General features: G+C 35.5%; 1 protein-coding gene and 1 long non-coding RNA gene across 3 annotated transcripts in view; one reads left to right on the forward strand and one right to left on the reverse strand.

The window, feature by feature from the left end:
* Positions 1-23,849, forward strand: part of LOC116176933 — a 213,897-nt gene that overhangs the window by 131,807 nt on the left and 58,241 nt on the right. For both annotated transcript variants that reach the window (XR_004146559.1, XR_004146558.1), the window contains exon 4: positions 4,468-4,499. This is a non-coding gene — a long non-coding RNA (uncharacterized LOC116176933). The remainder of the gene's footprint in view (positions 1-4,467; positions 4,500-23,849) is intronic.
* The window catches only part of LOC116176928 (chondroadherin-like protein), a 95,994-nt gene that overhangs the window by 71,428 nt on the left and 717 nt on the right, over positions 1-23,849 (reverse strand). The window contains exons 2-3 of the mRNA XM_031495767.1: positions 4,945-5,077; positions 1,298-1,577 (exon numbers count right to left, since the gene is read on the reverse strand). Of these exons, the coding sequence (XP_031351627.1) occupies positions 1,298-1,577; positions 4,945-5,016 (352 nt within the window). The 5' untranslated portion in view covers positions 5,017-5,077. The remainder of the gene's footprint in view (positions 1-1,297; positions 1,578-4,944; positions 5,078-23,849) is intronic.

Genomic DNA, 23,849 nt, shown 5'->3' on the forward strand with positions numbered 1-23,849 from the left:
ACCTACGGTGATTTGGTTTGTCATATTGTTTTGTTATCAAAAGAAGTTATTAAATACGGATTTTCAAAAAGATCGGATGAATTTTACTTAGTAATAACAAAGTGTTAATTTTCGAGATTACTTTTTTACATTTTTCCATAAATAACAATAACAGTTGAACATGAGCGTTCCGGACCAACTGTATACTATACAAAATTTTATTCTAAACAAGTTCATTTCTATTCATTTTTTCCCTCCGAGCAATAGTTAACGAGATACTCGAAGTCAAATGTGAAAAAACACGACATTTTCCCATTTTTTCTTCGTTTTTTGTTTATAACAATATGTTCCGGGCGTTTCCGGCCAGGGGGACTATGATTTTCGGAATCAGCGGATTTTTTTACATAGGATGCGCTTGGTGTCGTTGAGTGAAGTGACAACATCCAGCCCAAACCGTAATTTGACTGGACTAAAAGGGAAATCTTGTTGAAGGAAGTAACTGAATTTTGTTTTTTTCTTAATTACATCAAGATAGTTGAAAAGTCTGCCAAATAGGTACTTCTCTTCATGATAATTATTGATCTTTTGATAATAGTTACATCAACTATTCGTATATCCAACTCTTCACCAACTGGGTAATTATCCAAATACATCGGTTTCCTGTTCGGTGCGTTTCTCACTATTTTAAACCCGAAGTTATCTAGTGTCATTTTAGTCCTGCGAAAATTTCAATAAGCTTAATAGCTTCATGTAGTGTGTGACTTTATACCCCTGTTCTCCATATAGTTTTACCTAAATCCGCATTATGTACAACTTCATACAGTAAACTTGCTGTTAATTGCTGATTGCGAATCTCTTTGAACTGCGCTATTTGTATTTTATAACTTTTATGACTTTTACTGTTTTATTTTAATCTGTGCTTCTAGGTATACCGTGTTTGTATGCTCGATTCAGTGGTGTTACGAGAATAAATCCTTTTGATGAATACTTGAGTGGATGTAATCATCTGCACTATTTCCTCTTGTGTTTAGTTTAGGTTGGTTGCTAAACCTCTTTGCTTTATGTGAATACATGCCCTGAATTCTCGCCGGCCATTAGTAAAAAAAAGAAAGTAATTCTTTACATGTACAACAATAAAACATACTCCGCAGCATTATAACCCTAAACTTTAATGACAGGTTTTTATGGGACGACCTCAAGCGAGCGTTTTCCCCGCAGTAAAACAAAGGAAGCGCTCAATTTCATCCCTCCCCCAATTATACATAACTCCGCAGAGTATATAACGTTAAACTTTGAACATAAATAACTAAAAACTCACCTATCGAACTGAGAGAAGCTTCCTCGACAACCGAAAGGCTGCTATTGTGTATCGTTAGGTGGCGTATATCCAGACCGAAGAACACAAAGCCGGGAAGTTTCTTTAAGTTGTTATGACGCAACTTGAGGTAAAATATCACCAGCGACTTCCCCTTTAAAACACTCATCGCATTATCTATGTGCTGTTGATCCGTAAATTCGCAGAGTATATCTAAACCGTTCTTCTTCATCTGGCACGAACATGGTGCTATTTCTTGTCGTGCCGGACACTGTTGCTGGACCTGAAAAGTGAGTTGAATTAAAATAATTCGGAAAACTACGACGCTCGAAAGAGAAAATCGCAAACTACCGTTCTATTTAAGGCACGTTTGGAAAATTAAATATCAGTCTGACGGAGGGTAAATAGGATCAAAGGAGGATGATGGCGATAAGTTAGTGTTTTCCGAGGCAGGAGGAATTTAGGTTATTAGACAAAGATAAGTTGTGCATATAGATATTGTGTTTAGGCTTCCGTGTAAACGAGACGGAGTTGGGTGGATACGTAAATAAGCTACTAATTTTCATCTCGCGAATATTACGGACGTTTTCCGTCAAAATTGGGTTAGTATTTTCAGTTGCGTGGCAAACAAGCGCAATTAATCTCTTTTTCATAAACTGGAAGCGTGTAGACATTAGGGCTAATTTTTTCTCGTAATATTACGGCGTGCGCGGCATTCATTCTGTGTACTTTTACGCTTTAATCGCGTTTCTCGTCGTAAATTCCTGGTTTGCCTTCACAAACGCAATCTTTATTAATTCATCCGAAATAACGTGATTTGCAAATGTACAGGAAGTGGGGTTGAATTTTCCCGCGGGAAATGCAGTAAACTATTGATGACCCTAGTGCCTCCCAAATCTCGCAAAATTATTCATTCATTTAATGCTTGTCGACTGTCATATTAAATAAAGCTCGATGTCTGTATACCGTACACGAATACAACTACTATTATATATACAGGTGTTATATTTGAGTTGTGGAAAAAAATCGGGCGGTACAGGGTACCAAAGCATTTTTTTCCCCAAATAAACCGAGGGTTGGAAGTTGCAACTGTTTTGCCTAGGAACTCTTAGATGCATATGTTCCTAAATTCCTAAACGCGAGTAAGAAAAACATTCTAATTTGAAATGTGAGAAGCTAATATTCGAAAAATGAAGCCTACCGCAATTCAAAAGAAAAGTTTAAAAACTGGTGCTTATTTTTCCTTAATGTATGAAATGGTGGGACATACATTTTATGTACGGATTATCCAACGGGAATTCCTTTGAAGCTTAAAGATTGCACTGACTGCACGGGTAAATAATCCAATGTTTTACGGTACCATCTAAATATTTTCCTCCGAAGATAGGTCCCTTTGGGTCCATTGCGATTAAACAACAAATAATACAATTCTTAAGTATTCACGAGGAAAAAAAACACCAAGTCTTCACCACATTATATTTAATAAATAAGTTATATTGTGGTGAAGACTTGGTGTTTTTTCCTCGTGGATACTTAAGAAGATTCCTACCACATACGAGCTATTGATCATGTTCAATTCCAATTTTAACAAATAATACAATAATCCCATGCTTTACGGTACCTTCTAAATATTTTCCTCCGAAGATAAAGTCCCATAGGATCAAAGTTCTTCTATTTAGCGTATGGCCCTAAAAAGGTAGAACGTTTCACCCGGATGGGAGGGGAGAAGATGTCCATATGGAAATTGAAAACTACTTCAACTCTTCCAGTGTCATGGTATAGGATCAAGGATAGTGGCATACGTGTTACTCTGATATTATATATCAGGTGAATATACTTTTGTAATTTTAGTTTACGCAGTTGCAAGTGGAAACAATTTGTCGCCGTTCAACTTCCCGACAGGAATCACATGTGTCACTCCATCGGGAATGTAGCGCCTTTTTTAGACCACAAAAAACGCCTGTAATTTCCTGCCACGTGCACTCAACCAACTTTCTTAAACGCTTTTTACTATTAATTTGCAACCTGGATATTGACATAAATTATATTAAATTGAGAAATTCAGCAGTCTTAACCGCCCCTAAAAGTTCAAAGAATTAAGAAATTTTTAATTAACACCCGATGTAATATTCTGAGTACGAAATTTAACTTGACTCTATCAACTCTTATCTGGGTCGTAATTTGGACTCGAGTAAATAGAAAACTAACCGTTTACAGGTGAAATAAATTTAATGGACATAATCAACCAAATAAACGGTAAGAAATAATAGCACTCAGGGCCTGAATAACACATACCACGCAACAAGCGATTTTAATTACCTCAAAGTGTTAATAGTCCAAAATCTCCGGAACAGCAGGTTCACTTCTCAACTTAAATTATAGCACTCGAATCTCGATACGGACGACACTGACCTCGATGCAATTAGAATTATCGGGGCTTTGATGGTAGACAAAACTCCCTTTAACGGGTACTGGGAAACAACTAGTTTGAAAAATTCACTTCTGAAAACATTCACTCTTATCACGACGTACCATTCAACTTCTAACTTTCTTCTATAACAACTGACTGGCCATCTCTCCAACTGAAAAGACGAACTATCTGGAATAATACGCTCAAAGAACGCGAGAATAAAGCAAGGCACAATTAACGTCCGTCTCTTCTATTTAAAATCGTTTCCCTTTCTTTTCAACTTCCGCCTCCATTTCCTTAAGTGTTTTCTTTACTCTCAACGCATCTGCTTAACTCACCGATAACACGTGCTTATGCAGCGATAAGGATTCTTATCGAAAACGACCGGAGATAACTATATAAATAATATTATGGTAATCGACCATCTCCTAGTAGAGGAATTGGAGAGGGTATGCAATAGCATATCCGCCTAGGTCTCCTTTTTCTCTACCGGTATTAAAGTTATAGATAACTTCAGGAATTTCTATTTATGGTCTATTATGGTGTTATTCTGCCATTTCATGCACCTAACCTATTATTTACTTCAAATTTAAATTTTTTGTCCATTTTATCTTTCTGCTGATTGTAAAATATCATCATGATTCTAATGATTTACTTTTCACATTAGTTAAAGGTTCACTAAATTGGCTATTTAACTATTGTTTGTCCATTAGTAACAACACCACTTGAAAAACATTTAACTGATAATTTTATTTTGTTTCAGGCTTCCAAGGGCTACAGCCCAACTAATTTAAGGTAAGTGGTTGTACTATGATTAAATTTCGCGGAATTTCACTGAATTATTGTCATTTGTATAGGATTAAGGTAATTATATGGCAATAGCTTTGCTGTAATTTGCACTGTTGCTGTGTACTGGATTTATATCAGCGCGTTGAACTTTATTACAATTGTCATTAGTCATCAAGTAACCTGTTTTGCTAATTAACGTGATAAATGGTTTTGGTGGTAAAGTTTTAAAAGGCGCGCTACTATTTTCTTAAAGAAAACGTATACCGGGTGATCCAAAATAATTGCGGACAGTTTAAATTTGCCCGCAAAACTGAACTTTTATAAAGTTGGTAACATACCAAAATGCCATTTCTTTAAAAGCAGTAGTGGATCAATTTAATAAATACAACTAATTAATTAATGAAAATTAATTTCCTAATCGCATGCATATTACGCACGATGTGTACTTTACCTGACAACTGGCCAAAGCGCATAGCCCGGACAACACAGCCCACGCCCAGGTGACCGCCCGCTCTCTGGCCATGCTCTCGGCAACCCGGGTGGTACGAATGGCTATGCCATCGTCCTCCGGTGTGGCATACAATCTACAACAAAAAACTGTAATTAGTATATTTACATAATCAATCATGTCTATCTGTCTATTTTGAGCAAATGTAGTTTTTGGAGGTAGCGGAACTATTTTGATCTTGACTCTATCATCAAGGGAGGTTTCAGCATCAAAATTCGGTTCAGGAATTATGTACAGATTATTTCAAATTCGAGGTTTACCAATGGGATCTCGGAAAAGTAAGAATCTGTTAAATAAACGCTACTTAGAAATTGAAGGAATCGGAATATTTTCGGTGATAACGGGGAAAAAACTGAAATTCGGTATTTTGTTGTGTTTTCTTTGTGACTCTGTAGAACCCATTGCAACTTTTTTGATTTTAAGTTCAACGTTTCGGTTTTTTTGGGACCATCTTCAACTTTATTTTTTTAAATACGGACCCGCATTTTTTATTTTATAGTTTAAAAATGCTTGAGATTTTAAAAATATACATCTATCACATTTGCATGGTTACTAAATACTACCACTCTAAAATTGACAATAAGGCAAAATTGTCGCAAAAGCTAAGGCTATGAAACAAAAACATTGATGGTTCAGGTTTTTCTCTTAGTCTTTGTTTCTAAATTGTCATTTTGGACCACATATAATTGGGCGAATTTAATGCTCTGAAATTTCGCACTAAATTTTCAAAAATCTTACTGCTCCTCCCCCACTCTGGGGATACTCGCTCTATTCTCTGCAGGGTGGTTGACATTCGTGGCTCACCATTGGAATATCCATTACACGGTAGATGTAGAAGCTACATTCTGTAAAAATCCAATATGGCGTCCATAAGAAATAAGAAAGTAGTAGCCAAAAATGAAGACTAAATTTGACATTTTCCGTTTTTTGATGACATCTCAGTTATTTTTAAAAATTTTTCAAAAATTTCAATTGTGTTTTTTTAATAACAAAAAGGGGTAACTACCTAACCTACACTGTATCTTTCACCGTTACGGAGATACCAATGGTGAGCCATCGAATTTGAAATACCCTGTACATTCTTCTATACATCTTTTGTACTGTCAAAGAAATGTAACAGCAAGAAACAAGTTGTGTGATGTAACAAATATTTGGCCAACTTGTGTGCGCGAAAAAAGCTATTTTTTGAGTCTTTTATCTATAGCTAACTTTTCGAGCATCGTAAAAAGAAAACCGTCCGATAGAATTGTATCAAATTTTAGTGTACTAACAAATGAAAAGTTTCTTAACGCGCGAGATCGAACAAACATGATTTTTTTAATTAAAAACGCATAATCCTACAAATTGGAATCAGATCAAGGAAAATTCCTTTTTGATGGGTGGCACCAATGAAAAGCATTGTTTTCATTGTTTTAAAGCCTTGCAAAATTTTTATTCTGTTTCAGATACCTTTACAGTTTAGGTATGTTTGCTTATGTATATATTAATTTTCTGCTGCTTTTTCCAAAAATTCCATCAAAGGCCTAAAGAATCCACAGAAAATGTTGGTTGTGTGGTTCCTCCCTGGCCATCTGACAAACGTAACGTGCACATTGAAATTAATAATATAATTAGAGCGCTATATAAAAATATCAAGCAAATAAAGCGATTATAAATATTTCTTAATAGGGATTTAAGTTATTTCGACACCAATCTAAACAACCAATCTGTCTAGTTTATTATGCTAAGTAATTATAAACAATTTACACCTGGCGTTTAGGGCTATGATTTAGATTTCCATAACACGCTCCTAATTTTCAGTATAATTTGCAAATCGCCGATGGGAATAAAATCACTGTGTGTTTTAGATGGCAAAAATCTATAAAGAACGATTGGTTCGCTCTAGTAGTAGATCCTTGACCTAAAGGCCAAGCTTTAGCTTTTAATTCGCAAAAAATAATTCAATAGTCATTAGCTGGCAATTATATAACGGAGAGAATGTCTATCATCAGTATCAAATTCCTATTTCTGGAACTTATCGTTGCTAACAGCTGTAAATTAATGTCCCAACCCCAGCATGGTTGTAATATTAATGAGTGGACGCAGCGAACATTTTCCGAAGTAGGTACATATGGGATGCTTAATCAATAATTATAATTGAGATGGCGTTTTGCCTTCTGTGTGTGTTTTATTCAAGTCGTACCTAACTAAGGAGTTATTTACATAAAAGTTACGAAAATCAAAACGCCCTTACAAGATACCACTATAATTTTTTTTGCTTCTTTAGTCCTTTAACTTTTAATTGCAATTAGTAATTTGCGCAAGTCAAAAAATTAAAAATTGCTATAGACCACCGCGACACGTATATAGAAACTTCTTATAAGAGATACTCGAAGAGAATAACTATTAATTAAATAAAACGTTTGCTAAGTTACCGCTACGTTCGTTTTTATAAAGCTTTTCCCAAATCAACTAGTGATGTTAAATTACACGTTTTTTTTAAGTGCGTAATATTACGTGTAAAATTACCAATTGTTTATGTTTTTTACGTAATTTACAAATATTTTTGTAAAATTACCTGTAATTTATGTTTTTTATGTTTTTTTTAATATTCCATAAACATTTTTGAATTTTGTGAGTGTTTGAAAACAAAAACACTTGTTAAATTAGATATTTTGATGTATTAAAATAAACTACCCAAGCAGTAGGTATTTCGCCATCACGCGTCGTTTGGAGGAAGAAGTTCCAGATCGTTAATTAGATGGTGTATCATCTTCATTAAACCAAACTAGATTCAACGGTGAATCGTTTACGTTGGTAGTACCGTTGATGGTCTGTTGTAGTACCGATCAAAATGTATCAAATAGGTATTACATTTATGTAACTTACAAAAATTACAGTTTTTTAAATAAAAAACGTAAGTTACGTAAATTTCATAAAAGACATAAATTACATAAAAAAACCGACCTCTTGTAAGTTACGCGTAATATAATCGTTTTTATGTAACTTACAAATCGTTATTTTACAATCCACATTACTATAGAAACCAATTTCAAAGGGCTGTAACTTTTGAACTAGTAGACCAATCTTAGAACTGTTTGAAATTATGGATTCTACAGGCCACATTCTATAATAAAATTTTCTTTCCGGGTCGATCTGAGACAATTTTTTTTTCGGGGCTCAAAAAAAGGCAGTGTTCCTTTTTGACCAAAAATCGACTGCACCAAAATTTCTCGAGTAAACACTTTCTCTTATTAATTTTGGTGCATAGAATCTAAAACAATTCGTACTTTTTCGATCGGACTTCTCAATCAAAAGTTATGGACTAGAAACCAATTTCGAAAGAAAATTCAAAGGGCTGTAACTTTTGAACTAGTAGGCCCAATCGTGGAACTGTTTGAAATTATGGATTTTACAGGCCACATTCTATAAGAATTGTTTTTCCGGGTCGATCTGAGACAATTTTTTTTTCGGGGCTCAAAAAAAGGCAGTGTATATAACCTTCCTTTTTTACCAAAAATCGACTGCGCCAAAATTTCTCGGGGAAACACATTTCCTTATTAATTTTGGTGCGTAGAATCCAAAACAATTCGTACTTTTTCGATGGGACTTCTCAATGAAAAGTTATAGAATAGAAACCAATTTCGAAAAAAAAATTCAAAGGGCTGTAACTTTTGAACTAGTACCCCAATCTTGGAACTGTTTGAAACTATGGATTCTACAGGCCACATTCTATAAGAAAATTCCACATCACTAAGTACAACGCTTAGTTTAACAGGACCTGTTTTGTGATCTTACTAAGTTTTTTCGGGTTATCGGTTTTAAATGTAAGTTCAGGAAAATATAGTTTTTGTACGTTAACTGTTGGATCAAAACTGATTTTAAAGGTTTGCAAGTGATTCTTTCAAATTTCATTTTGGGATTCATTGGGGTTTATATTCATTTTCAAATTAATAGTCTTGATACAGGTAATGGAAATATTGGCGGAAACTTGAATAAGTTTAATGAAGTGATATTCATTTTTGTTGCAGACGAATATACCCCTATATTTTAGGGTAATTTCTTTATTACTTTCCTTGGCATCTTCCCAGTTTTATACAAGCACTGCCATCTCAGTTCACGTCACATTACGTATTAATCCATGGACAGTACCTACTTTCTAATTCGGTTATGTCCTTTTCATCGTATACCCAATGAAGGTATCTCTTTAACGAATTCATAACCCCAATCAAATAAATTCGACATCTCCTATTGATAAATTTTTGATGGAGACAAATCCTCGTCATTTTCTCTTGTTGGTTACTTCACTTTCGAGACACATATTTGTAGCTGTCACGTTTGGTCTGCACTTGTGCTCCGTTTAACATGATCATTGTAATAATTAGTCAATCAGTTTTCGAACTTAAAATAAATTGTTTGAAAAATAGATTAATCGATATGATTTTCATTTTGAACGAGATAGATAAAAATTGCCTTTTTTTGCATGTCCACCTCACTTTATGTAAATTATATACATATAACTTATTTAACGTTAGAATATAAAACCCAGGAAAACCAAGATATTTCTTAAACTATCAGAGATAGGTATAGGACATTATTATCAAAAGTTGAAGGTTTTTGGAGGAGCTAAATGATGACAGAAACATATACAGGGTGTTCCATTTAAAAAAATGAGATTTTTTAATTTGAACTTTTGCACTTTGGACCTACCAAAAAAAATCACCCTGTAAGCTATATTTTTAATGTTTCATAGTAGATGTATTTATTTGATTTTTACTTAACCCAGGATAAGATATAAAACCTGAAATCAAAATTTAAGTAATAATTTTAACAATATATACTGACGCTTGCAAATTGCCAATTTTTCTTAAATATCGAATTATCTTGGAATTATTTCGGATATTAACCATATTATAAAAAAGACGTACAATTACACGTAGAATTCAAAAATGCATTCAAATACAGGGGGTTCCATTTAAAAAAATGTACTATTTTGGCGCCCTACTTCGTGAGCGCACCCTGTATAATTCCAAATATTTTTAAAATGTGGAGAATATTCAACCATATCATAATATAAAAGCGCTCTAACGAAAAATCTTATCTTCAAGGCATTAAGTTACTCCCCGCCATCGTTGACTCACCCTGTACAAGAGTTGTGCACAATTCATACTTGTTTTATAGTGTTTGGTGTAAAAATGAGCGATGTAAATTAGAAATGTGTTGTTAACATTCATTACTGTTTCTAAAAAATGAACAAATAACAAACATACGAAATAACCTTTAAATGATATCATCAGCATATTCCCTTTAGTTTCTACGAAACATTTTAATTTGCATATTGTAATCACAACCCTTGTTACAGTGTCGCAAAGCGTTTGTTTCGAATAAGACGAAACCAATACGAAGATGATGTATTCACAGTATGTTTTCCTCTATAGATGAAACATCAAAACTGGCAATAGTTGTGTTTTTGCCAAATCCAATTTTAAAACTGAATTCTTGCTCATATCCTTTTATACCGAATTTAAATTGAAACTCTCCGAGAACGTCTTGCGTGTTTTTTCTGAAGACTTTTAGACGAGATGTGCTATTCTGAAGCATGAAAACTACATAACGTGACATAATGAATTCTTAATTGAAATGAATCTTTCAGTTTTTGGATAGTACCGTCCTTACTATGAAACCCTCAACAACTGAAGACCCATTTCGTTGCGTAGATTTTCTCCTGAAGTGCGCATAAATCCTGAAAGGCCCACTTTTCCATAGATAAACAGCCTACAAATGCAATAAACATATCTAATATGCGAGTTTGTAGTATAAAATTTTATTTGCTACGCAACATAAATATTTACATATTTGCTTATACGCCGCTACCAATATAATAAATTTATAGCTAGGGGATTATATCTGAAATATACGATTTTGCAGCACTTGCATTACTGAAATGAAAGCGTATCGATCTTCATTGTATAATAATTTACGCTAAATTTAAGCTACGCATTCACTTCCAGAGAAGATTTGGACGAGAACGTCTGTCAAGTGTGGGAAGTAGACGGGGTGAAAGTGTCTACATGCACGTAACAAATTACATTTCTAACGCAATGCGAAATGCATTTTCCTTTGAAATATGGCTTTATGGAGTAATGCAATTTTAAAAAACTAACTCAATTTTAAACTTGTATTGCCCAACTGTCCGTGTCCAGTATCCACGGATGGCAATGATTAATGTTTCCCTGTATCTTATTTCATAGACAAGTTAACCATGATGGTGCTGTGAGGTTATAATTTGTTAAAAGTTTGATAAGTGAATTTTCATGGTAGTTAGTAATGACTGAATTTGAACGTTGTGAACGATGGTGTCAATGTTTAATATTTGTATTTAATTAAATGTGATTACCACAATATTCAAGAGATTATGGGCCAATAACATTCTGATGACCTTGCGACTGGTGACCAAATTGAGTTAACCAATGACCAATGACATCGAAAGAAATGTGGTAGAAACTTCAGAGAATTCACATGACGCAGGAACCAAGAAAATCAATGCGGATCAGAAAGTTGGCAGTACCAATTAGGAGAGGGAGAGGATGTGAGAAAACAAATGATCTATTTACAACGTAGCAGAAACGCAAGGAACTGTCCTAATTGATGTAAGGAATTATTTTCTTATCTCGTTATACTGAGCCTTCCACCAAGTTTCAAGATATTTTGCACCACCGTCTCAAGACATACTTCCGGATCCCGATGAACTGAGAATCAAGATCATTGAGCTTCGAGATTCGAGGAATTTCCCTGCAAGTGCCACCGATGTGTAAAGGAAGGACACATGGCCAAGTTTTGCAACCAGAAAGACAAGAAAAACAACTCGACCTGAATCAACGGACCTAAATAACGTGGAAGCCACCACAATGTATTCTGAGGTAGTAATACCAGAAGCTTTTTGAGGATTTCTCAAACATTGGAGAAGCAATTGGTGTACTGACAGTGGATGCACGTCACACTTGTCCAAAGACGTACAGAGTCCAAACTCGCTAGCAATTCGTCGACGTTGATCAAAGGAAGAGGAACAGTGGACATTAAACCGGATTTTGACGGAAGAGTCAAGGGCGTCAAAGTTGGAGACGCTTTCTACGTTCCTAATTTGGAATTAACCTCCTATCTGTGGGAAAAATAACAGTCACCTTCGATAACAAAACTGCAGAGATCGTCGACAAGAAGACTGGAAATTGGTTCTCCAGGCGAACAGATTCAACGAACTATACGATCATTGACAAAGGTAATGGTCACCTATATATTGCATAAGCAACCACATCAAACTCCGTCGGAGATACCTTAATTTTTCGATTCGTATTTCCAAATTGCACAATATATTCAAATGTTGGTTGGGTATGCTGCAGGATTTACTAATTCGGCGATCATTACTTTTGTCAAAAACTGTACATAATCCAACAAACAACGAAGTAATGCAATTCAGTACCAGGAGTACCACCGAAGACTGGGTCATCTAAACTTCAAAGATCTCCAAGAAGGTCCAAGAAATGGCACCAGTAAAGGTACAACCATCGGGGTACCCAGGGGAAGTCTTGAATACGAAGTTGGTATCCAAGGGCAAGTGACGACAACACCGTTTCCTGTACGAGAGGAGAAATCAGAAGCATTGATGCCCTTAGATGTCTGGGGACCAGCCAGATTAGAATCAAACGTAAAAGCAAATTAATTTATAGTATTCATCGACTAGTATTCGGGATGACTAAACTCCTAAAGACTAAAAGTGACGTTTTCTAGGTGTTTAAGAATTACAAAGTACAGGTCGAGAATCGGACAGGGAGGAAAATCAAGCATTTACAATCCGATACCGTGAACAAGATCTTCGATGAGTATCTGATGTGAGCCGGAATTTGAAGGAGAATGACCTCCACACGCACACACCACGACAGAATGGGATCGCCGAGAGAAGAAATAGTATACGCTCGTGGAGATGGCGCGATGCATGTTAATCGAGTCTGGATTGCCTCACTCGTTCTGGGGCGAAGCCGTTAACACCAGGAATCGACATTCATCAAGAAGTTTAGGAGGAAAAACACCACACGAACTTTGGAGTAGAAGTACCAAACCTTGGTTATTGCCGCGAATTTGGATGCAAGGAACAGGGCGCAGAACCCAGATGTCAAAATCGGTTCAATGCGGAAGAAACTGATGAAGAGTACAACAGAATCCCAAGCAGTCCGGCGGTGCAACGAGATGGAAATGTTAACGAGGATCCAGAAAATCGCGAAGTGCACATGGATCGGACATCTTAGAGTGAAGGAAAACGTTAAACATCAGCAACCGCAACGTCAGGCAAAAAAAAGCAGTACCAAACGATGAAGCCAGAGGAACCTGAACCAGCGCCAGCGTTGACACAAAGCATTCGCACACACTAGCCTCAGGAGAAGATCTCTGAAGCAGTACAACATACGAATCGTCAGAGTTTACAGGCCGGGCAATTCCAGTTCAAACAGCACTCGACGGATAAGATTCGGACGGGTGGATCGACGCAATAGCATCGGAACCAAATTCCATTACTAAGAATGACACGTGGGTTCTCGTTGGCCGACCGAAAAACAAAGGAGTTATTAAAAGTCGTACATCTTAAGAAACAAATTCACTGGATAAGAGAACCGCTAAAGGTTTTACTCAACGTTGCGGCAGAGATTAAAACATATCTCTAACGAAGAAATGTATATGGAATCCCCGGAGCACTTGGAGGAAGTGTTGCGAAGGATTATCGCAACAGAATCAAGCAACATCAGCAAGAAAATAAGGAAACAAATTGTGCGAAATGCCGAGTTCATCTGTCTGGAAGATCATGGTGTGAAAGATTTCAGAAAGACATGAACAGATTCGGTCTGACACCATCTAATTAGGATCCGTGTGTGTTCTATTTGAGACCAGTGGAAGAGACATTCATCCTGGCGGCATATGCCGATGATCTCGTGGTTATGTCAAGGAGAAGAAACGGATCAAAGAATTTGATCTATCTGATTTATTCGAAATCAAGAATCTGGGTGATGTAAAATATTTCCTCGGTGTAGAATTCTCCAGAATTGATGATGGAATTTAAACGTACCAGACGGAATATCTGAAGGATGTCCTCGACATGTTTAGAATTGAGGATTCTAAACCAGTGAGTACATCAATTGAATTGGGAACCAGACTACACAATCCTATAAGCAAGAAAGAGCTGGAAGATTTAGAGCATCTATCGTATAGAGAGGTGGTGTCTACAAGACCTGACATAGCTCACGCATTCGGTGTCGCATTTTTATTAGTTGACAGTTTTTCTCGTCTAATTGCTAGGCTGCTAGGCAACAGATTTCCATTACCTAAACAACCCAAATTTACTTGGTAAAATACAAACCTCTTGTGCAATTACAAGTGATAAAAAATATAACTTGCTACTGAGAAGTCGAGTAAATATTCTCTGGTAAAAGTAGAAGGTTTTGAAAGTTCTGAAAACTTTTGCGTTACAATTGCAATTTTTTCGTGCTCATTTTATGCTTCTACTTGGTTCTCATCACAAATTTTGTGCTAATATTGTAATACCATCTTACTTTGGTTTGCGTGCTCATAACATCCCAGTCAGGGTTACGCAGAATATCTATCTCACTGCAGAGAGAGGGAAAAGAGAGTGTTTTAGTTTCACTTCGATCTCAATAATAAGCGGAAAAATTAGCGTATGGAGATTTTGGTATTTGACTCTGGCCCATATGAATAAAAAGAAGCATATACTTATACTTGCAAAATTCAAAGTAATTACTCGCAAGTGTCCCCTCACACTGGGCGACTTAGCGACGCAGAATTTTGCAATCAACAATAAATGTATTCTTAACTTCTCTGTAAAATTATGGGGAAAAAATATTTCAATATAAAAAAATTACTTATGGTGCGTAAACCAATTTTACACCCTGTATACAAGCTTCATTGTACTGAAAATTTCTATATAAAGCGAGACAATTGTATCAAAGCGAGTCTCAATGGTTTTATCGTATCACTCCAAAGCGACCCAGTTCCCAATTTTTCTTAGAGGGAGCCTTTTTTCAAGGGAAGGTCATACCATTCATATCCTAAAGCAAACACCGATTCCAGAGATATCTGTAGATTACTTTATTTCTTTGAATTGTATTAGGCACTCGCTCGCTCATCTTTAAGAATTTGCAGCGGATGTTTATCTAACGTAGGTAATCACAATTTCAGGAACCGATCTGCGGAAATGAATTTCATGGAATTGATGTGTATTGCATTTAATTATTTATTTTATGGCAAATGTTAAATTGACATTTTAAGTTTAACCATAAGGGTAGATAAAGTGAAACAAATCATTGTGCGTTCCAATGACATTTGTCACTTTTATTAAAAATGGGACGCACAGAACCATATAAAATAAAGTGAATACAATATTGTTTCCATGGACTAGACGGAAGAACCCGAACTTGCTATTTGGAGGTCTAAATTAAATACCTACCGAATTTTCACAAGTTTTATAATGATTTCTACGGCTTCTGCTACAAAATAAAGTTTTGTATTATAAACGACGATAATGGGAATTTATACTTCATTTAAGTGATGAATTCAAATTCTGTTTAGCTATAAAGTGTGTGTAAATATTTTGTGTAAACAATTGTCAGGGGTGTTTTGCACATACAAATTAGAACTGATACATAGCCACGAGATAGGGGTGGCTGTATTTATGGAAAACAAATCAATATTTGAAATCAGCAAAAATGTAAACGAGAGTGAAATAAATTGGTTCGAGTTTAGTTTGCCAAAATATTCAATTACTTATCTTGGAATTCATATTTATTCGTAGGCAATCAAACCAGAGTGGCAAGTTTTTAATTCTCAGATGTAAATAGGAGATAACAATTCCAAATTTCCGCAAGGTGAGGGGTAATTAAATTTTGGTTACAGAACTAGCTCCACTCAACATATTTTCCAGATTTGGTACCATGCACGTATAAAGAGTTATATGTGCGTGGTCCTTGTGCATAAAGTACCTAAGTCTTGTACTTTTACGCACGAGGGATGCGAATTTTCCATCATTTTACTATTGAAACTGATACATACAGGGTGATTCCTATAGTACCTGCCACCGTTTGGGAGCGTGTAGGTGGTGCGTAGGGGAGTATTTTGATATAGGACACTTGGGGTCGGAAATCTAAAATAAGGGTGCCAGAGCCAAATTTACCTTCTGGAATTTCGCGCCTGTAGGTAGGCAACCCAACCGGCCGGCGGTGCACACGGAGCGATCTCAGGCGGCGATGTGTGGCTGACACTTGATCAGAATTTTGTTTAAACCCACGAAATCCCGTCTGCAACGACGCGTATCAAGTGAATAAACACTATGGCAATAGTATAATAATAGTTGGCTAGATGTAGGAAGTGCATTGAGAACAACGGTGGCCACGTTGAACACTTGTAAACGTTATTGCTTTTGACTGTCGTTTTCCCTCCTTCCCTCCCATGTCGCTTCCTCGCGCTAACTCGCTCTGCATCGCTCCGCGCGAAACGTCGGTCGGTTGGGTTGCCTACATACAGGCGTGAAATTCCAGAAGATAAATTTGGTTCTGGCGCCCTTATTTTAGATTTCCGACCCCAAGTGTCCTATATCAAAATACTCCCCTAGGCACCCCCTATACGCTCCCAAACGGTGGCAGGTACTATAGGAATCACCCTGTATGTACTATACCTTGGTATTACTAACCCCCGTATACTGGGTATTGGTCTCTTTGCACTCCAACTTCATTACTATAACAGGTATTACCCAATTATGTAAATCCCCATGCTACAGCTCTAAAAAGGAAATCATTAGTATAGAATACACATTGTGGTTCACTAAGAATTTACAATACGTGCTCGGAAACTGCATTTATACAGCTGAGACCCTATGCTTGAGTGCTTGCATCTCTGAACATATTCCCTTTGAACGCATTTGCCTAATGCAAAATTATGAAATTTCTTCGCTTTAGAACGAAACATTAAATTTATGGATAAATCGTGAATCGAGACCACCAAAAAAACAACGAAAAGTTGAGGAAGGCCGTAACAAAATAAATCCGCCCAAGCTCCGAGAGTGGTGTTAAAATTCGCGAAAAGTTTTATTAAAAATCGTTATGTAACATATTTCATTTCTGAAGGCGACGTGGTAGCAATCCAAAGCACGACGATTTTTCTACAATCTTCTCCGCGGGGGAAGTAGAATTTAATCTCGGCCCATAAATCCGCGAAATTCGACTCAATAAAATTTGAAAACCTTCCAGAACGAATTTTACGGCGATTTGATGTTAAAACACTAAACCCGCGCACCCACTAATTGATCCGGGGTATAAAGAAGCGATCGGGAGATATCTCTACAAGATGGATCTTTTGTAATTTGTCGTAGAAAGCAAATTAAATTTTCTAGAAGGGAATTAATCATGACCCCAGTGAAATAATGATAAAACTTGGTAAAAGTGGTTCACATTATAATTTAGGTAACTTCCCAAAATCGATTTTCCATTAACGTCTGACATAGTAATTACCTAGCCCTAATTTTATTAAGGTTAATTATGATAGATAATTTGATTACATCCACTTTTTTGTCTCATCGACTGATGCTTCCTAAATTAATCATCCTTAAAGCCTGCCAAAAAAAAACCCGTTAAATTCGTTTTAGTTTATATTAAACTATATATTATTTGTAGCACGCTATCGATCAACTAAAGAAAATTGAACTTTCAATGTTTACGTTGGGAAAAACGCAGCTGTAAGGGATTAATGCGTTATTTACATAGTTATCATTAATGTAGATGTTTATAGGCAGTTGTGGTGACCAGGGAAAACTGTAAAGAATTTCTAAGAATCGAGTAACCCGTTTCCATTCGTTATGGATGCGACATTCTCTAAACAGAACACGATTGGGCGGAATACATGTGTACAAATTGGAATCTGTGGGAAAGTTACATAAATGTTTGACAAATGAAAGAATGTGTAATTTGGACTCCACGTCTCGCTTTCGCCTAGTGTTTTAAGAGCTTGATGCAATGAATCACATGGAAAAGGCAAGCAATAAACGTATGCAAAAAAGTTTGGGAATAGGGAAGAATTTTTTTCCAAGTACATAAATCAAAGTTTCCAAAATGTTTCGTTGGGGAGCCACGTCCCTCAAAAATCATGCACGAGTAACTAGAGTACTATCTTAAATTTAATGAACGCTCAGTATTCCCGACATAAATAAATAAATTTCAGAATTTAAAAATTAGATCTTCTAACACTGCAGTATCACAACGGCTAAAAATTCAAATTTTCTAATTACTAGCTCTTCGTGTACGATAGACGTTACGGCTTGAACTGCCAGAACCTAGGGGGAAACAACTTTGAATTTTTTATTTAGGTACACTCCTCTGAATTAAATTGAATTAAGTGAATTAACGAGAGTTGAAGTCAATTAACGTGAATTAATTTGAATTCAAGTGAAATAATTTGAATTAACTTGAATTAATTAGTTATTGTTTGCATTTATATATCACTTCCAAGAAACACTACTATACAGGGTGTGAATTAATTGAGTGCCAATAATACAGGGTGCGAATCCTCGGGTGATTTTAAGGAAAAAAGTTTATAGCAAAATATATCCTAAATCTTTTAGTTTTTGAGCTACAGGGTGTTAAAGTTTTAAGAAAAAGTGACTTTTTTATCATAATCTTTTATCACACTTAGATATTTTTATGACATTTTGTACACACCCGTTTCATACTTAAGGAGCACGTAAAAGATTTTTTTAAATATTCACCAGTGACGTCCGTACGGGGTTTGAACTGACAACTTCATTTCTTAAGTTTAGGACATGTGTTACTTTGATAAAGTCTCCTTACCAAGCATTAATTTGTAATTGATTTTCGTAAAAACGCAAAACATTCTTTACCGACATGTTACTTACCTTCTACGTCTTAAATTACAAACAAGAACCATTACAACATATTAATTAGAAATTAAATAAATCTCAACAATTATGTGCCTCTTTGTAATAAATTCCACCAGAATTACTTAAAAAAATTAAATACAGGGTGTGATGCTTGTCATTCCCATATCTTTAAACGAAAATTAACGCTATACTTATGTGAATTCTTTGGCACCCCAGGAAGGCATACCTTTATTGTAGACATTATTTCAACCTAAAGGGCATAACCCTCTGCTTTTGTGTATACGAGTATATTGTAAATAAATCATTATTAAGTTGACTTGATAAATAAAACAAAATTAAGAACACCAGCGCCAATACCAAAACTGTATCAAGATCGAGATTACTTTATAGCTTCAAGCGCATTTTAGTAATCATACAAAAACACACAAAAACAAATATGTTATTACTGACAAACGTCACATTATACTTATTTTTAATCATTTATTTTCTTATTTCACTAAGAATATGTTAAGGGGGAGAAACTTTTCCCTTTATGTACAAAAAAATAATAAGAACAAACCCGCAGCACGTAGGGAATATTTAAAATTAAAAAAATAGATACCAGTACACCCTGTATAAACATATAATACTACCAAATTTGAAAAAATGTGCTGTCAAACAACATTTGTATTAAACTTATTTTTACGAAACCTGATAGAAAATGAGATAGAGATAGAGCCAAAAGATAGTGAATAAATTTTGAATCTACACCAAGGAAAGTCGTAGTGATCGCTTGCCTCTTATCAAAATTCTTATTTATATATTGGAGAAATTCTCCCCCAAAAAGTATCCCAGAAGCGCATCTGCCTAAAAACTCAATTGCTACCATTTCAAAAGTACATTTTCTGAAGGGTTTCTTAGGGCGAAAATTGCGAATTACGAATTTAAGTGAAGGCGACGTGGGGAGCAAATCTGGTGTATAATGTATTGGGGCGAGTGGTAGTATCTAAAAAAGTTACTAAGAGTAGTAATGCCTATCGTTAACACAAAAAGTCACTAGAAAAGTTACTAAAAGGGTGGTGAGGCCGATAGTTACGCAAAAAGTTACCGGAAAAGTTACTAAAGATAGTAATTCTGGTCCTCCTTAGCCACTTTTCTTTTTTTTTACGCTTTTTTTTACTTTTGAATAGTTTTACGCCTGGTTTTAAGTAACAATGAATATGAGGTTTGAAAGCAAACTGTGCGTAAATTCTACTAGTTTATTTAGAAAGATTTGTTTCTATTTCGTAAGTTTTAGCTACTTTTATTTTTCTTCTGTTGTAAAGTCTCTATTTTGCTTTGTGTTTTTTTGGTGGCACGAAGTTAAAAAATAATAACAACCTTTTACATGTGTATCAATTTTCTAAACAAATATATCGTGCACACGGACAGACGGCTCGTTAATAAACGAGGCGTATCCGTTGAATACGACGTATTTGCTGTAAAACGTACCTAAAGAACGGCGGTGGGAGCTTCGAAAGTTTCACTTATTTATGCAACTGTAAATTATTTAGCTTAGATTATTATTTCATTAGTTTTGTAAGTATTTTCCGCAAGTTTTAAGTGTAGAAAATCGCCCCCAGCTTAAGGGAGTTCGAGTTTCGAAATTTCTCAATTCGTCGAACGTAGATATTCTCCTGGGGGATTTAACATTAAAATTAGTTTCTTAGTTGGAAGTTGTTTGAGTTTTAGCTAATGCTTTGTATTTTGTTTTTTGTGCCGATGACGTCGTTTCGGTTTTTATTTTTATTCCGCTTTCGTCTTCTTTGTAATATGGTTTTTTAGATATTCAACCCCTCGACTCGTTATCTGCATGAATAATTACACGGAAATGTTTCTTTACATTTGGCTTCCTACAGATCCGTTGGAGTGGTCAATTTCATATAATGTCATATAATAACATTATAAACACGTTATGTTACTCGCTAACTGACTAACTTTGTTAACCAACATTTTATATAAAGTTTCTTTATCCGTCAGATCTTTAAAGACCTAAGATATTAAGAACATAGTTTCATTGCGCTAATAAATTGTTAATAGTTATTTACATAAAAGTCCCGAAAATGACACATTACTGGCGAGGAAGTATTGAAGTGCAAGGCCTCTTTGGAGGGGTGGTTTTTGCGAGTTTTGTATTAAATTTTACCCGAAATCGTATTTTATTATAAAATTTACATTTTTATATAGAACTTTTCATTCATGTCAATCTGTCAGTGATGACAGGAGTCATTATAGATCTTTAGCAACGTCACAGATACGGCCGGTAAAGTGACGGTGCGGCCGTAAAAGTGACAGATGCAGCCAGTAAAGTGACAAGCGGCAGGAAACGTAGTCTGCTCTGGGTCTGTCATGGAAACTAAAATTTCCTTACAGAAAGTAGGCATGAAAATGAAGGTTTCAGGACGATGTAGGTAAATTAATTTAAATTAATAAAGATAAGGCTCACGTCATACCTTCCCGTGGTATAGCCTGATTTCAATGACGAGGACAGCGGAAGAGGAGGAATTCTTCGGCCAGGGGAAACCACTCCATTAATTACCGCACGGTATCTCTTGAGAAGTGCCAGAGAAAAATGAAAAAAATATGGATTCTTCGAATATAAAATTTTCTGCAGTTAAAATTGTCTCCAATTCGGATCTCCGGGGTGGACAGTATCCGAAAAATGCATTCAAGAAAAATAATGAAAAGAAGGAAAATGCTAAATTGAGAATGGGAACTAAGGACGTCAGAAGTCGACTAAAGAAAGAAAAGCTTGAAAATCTGCGGCGAGAAATGATTAAAAACTGACTGGATTTGATTGGAATAAGGAATAAGTGACACAATAATGAAAGCAGCTGAAGATCAAAGAATCTTTGGATCAATCAGGAAATGATGTCATAGATGGAAGGGAGAAGACACAAACACAAAACGTTCAATACTGAACAAGGACGTCGATATCAGAGGCTAAATACGGAATTGAGAAAAGAAACTGATCAACTAGCTGATGAAGCTAGGTAAAGATGGTGGGAAAATGTAATGTACCTAATGAAATAGAAAAGGAAATAGGATAAGATAGGAAAGAAAATGGTTTACAACAGGTTTAAAAGGCTCTGGGATAGATCATCAAAAGCTGATTGTAGCAATGAGGTGGAAGACAAGAATGGAAAAGTACTGAAAGAAGAGAAAGGGAAAGAGTATATGGTGGACCAAGGCAACTGGAAACAGAAGAATCAGTCTGCCCTAATAATCTAGGAGCCACCATATTATGATTTTCCATGACTATTGCTTTATGACCAAGGGATGTTAAAAGCGTTATTTAAGTATGTAGCAATTCCAAAAGAATTTTCAAAGGACAAATTTAGCTACGGTCGGAAAGGGAAACAAATAAATTTTTCAAATTTTATGCAAAATAATTTTGGAAGGGTCCAACAAAGCACCTCTAAAAATCATTATGCGGATCTCTCTGTAATTGGCCCAAGCCCGTTGAAGGCCCAGAACAAGAGAGGGATAATAAATAAATAAATAAATAGTAAAGGTATAAAAATTACAAAATGCTTCAAGGGTATTTAAAACAAGTCGTATGTTTAAAAATATTAGGGATGATTTAAGCCCCGCTACTCGGAGTACAAAACCTTCATTTTATATACAGGGTAGTGCGTCTAAAACAGTTCACTGTATTTAACTCGATGTCATGTTCTGCATTTTTCACTAAATATATAACCACATGGAGGGGGAGGGGGAGTTTGTGACAATAATTTTCATTTAAAATCTTAAATATAATCGTATTCCCTGCGGCGTATCAAATAACAGCTCTTGAAAAGCCTTATTGATCTGTTGAAATAAATTGACATTCGCATTACAACTTTGAGAATGGTATTTCCTAAGTATTTTTTACTATAATTATCAATAAAGCTTAGGCAAAAGTTTACAAGGATGTGCGAGCACATACAAAATCATGATAATTCTTACGGTTAATTTATTAATAAAATTGTTCCATTTTTGTACGTTGGAGAAATGAAAAATTTGTAGACATTTTCGTATTTTAAGTAATAATTATGGAAGTTACATGATTTTAAGTTCTGAATAGTTAATATAGAATTAGACGTAAAAACAGAAACAATTGGAAATGGAATTATCAGCTAATTAAGGCGTTTTGGCACAAATGCAAGTATATGATTTGTCGGCCACCAAAAGAAAACTGCTCACTTTTCATGTTTTACCTAAATGTGTAATGCATCGTTGAAGGTTTGCCATCTTTCCACTTTTACTTGTATTGTGTGCTACACATCACATTCGATTAACCACATGAATTTTAAATGTTTAAACCAGAGCTCAATTCATTAAAACAAGTCTAGTACAGACCATCGAACACTTTATCAACTTGAACGCTAGAAAATCAATTTTGCCATCAAGAGAGAGAATTTTTAAATAAATTTACTTGTGCCATGCCAATTCTATATTCGTAACATTCGTAACCACTGAAGTGTATTTTAGCTGGAACGGTAACGCTTAACTCTAATCGAGTTTGAAATCGGTCGTAATAATTATTAGAATGCAATAGAGAACGCAGGGAATACTGTCTGAATCTCTCATTCTACTAAAAAAAATGAATTCCTTAACAATGGGATCTGTTTTCGCGTGTAAATGAGGTTCATCTTTTGTAATTATGCTATATCACAGCATTTGAGACAAGGGTGTTGCCAAACGAAAACCTACAGATAAAGACTTATTTCCAGTTTTCTTCCCCTTTATTAGTCATGAGAGGAGCAGTTTTTACGAAAACCTGTATGCTACCCTTTTGTGCGTATTCCCTAAAAACCTGTCGTAATTTCTTGTAATCGACATTTACATATACATTTGGAAAACAATAAAACGAAAAGCGCCGACCAAATAAAGCTGCATGCTGCACCAATTTCCTTAGTAAATTGTG

Source organism: Photinus pyralis, unplaced genomic scaffold (assembly GCF_008802855.1).
Source record: "Photinus pyralis isolate 1611_PpyrPB1 unplaced genomic scaffold, Ppyr1.3 Ppyr1.4_LG7, whole genome shotgun sequence".
In the NCBI taxonomy this organism is placed as follows: domain Eukaryota; kingdom Metazoa; phylum Arthropoda; class Insecta; order Coleoptera; family Lampyridae; genus Photinus; species Photinus pyralis.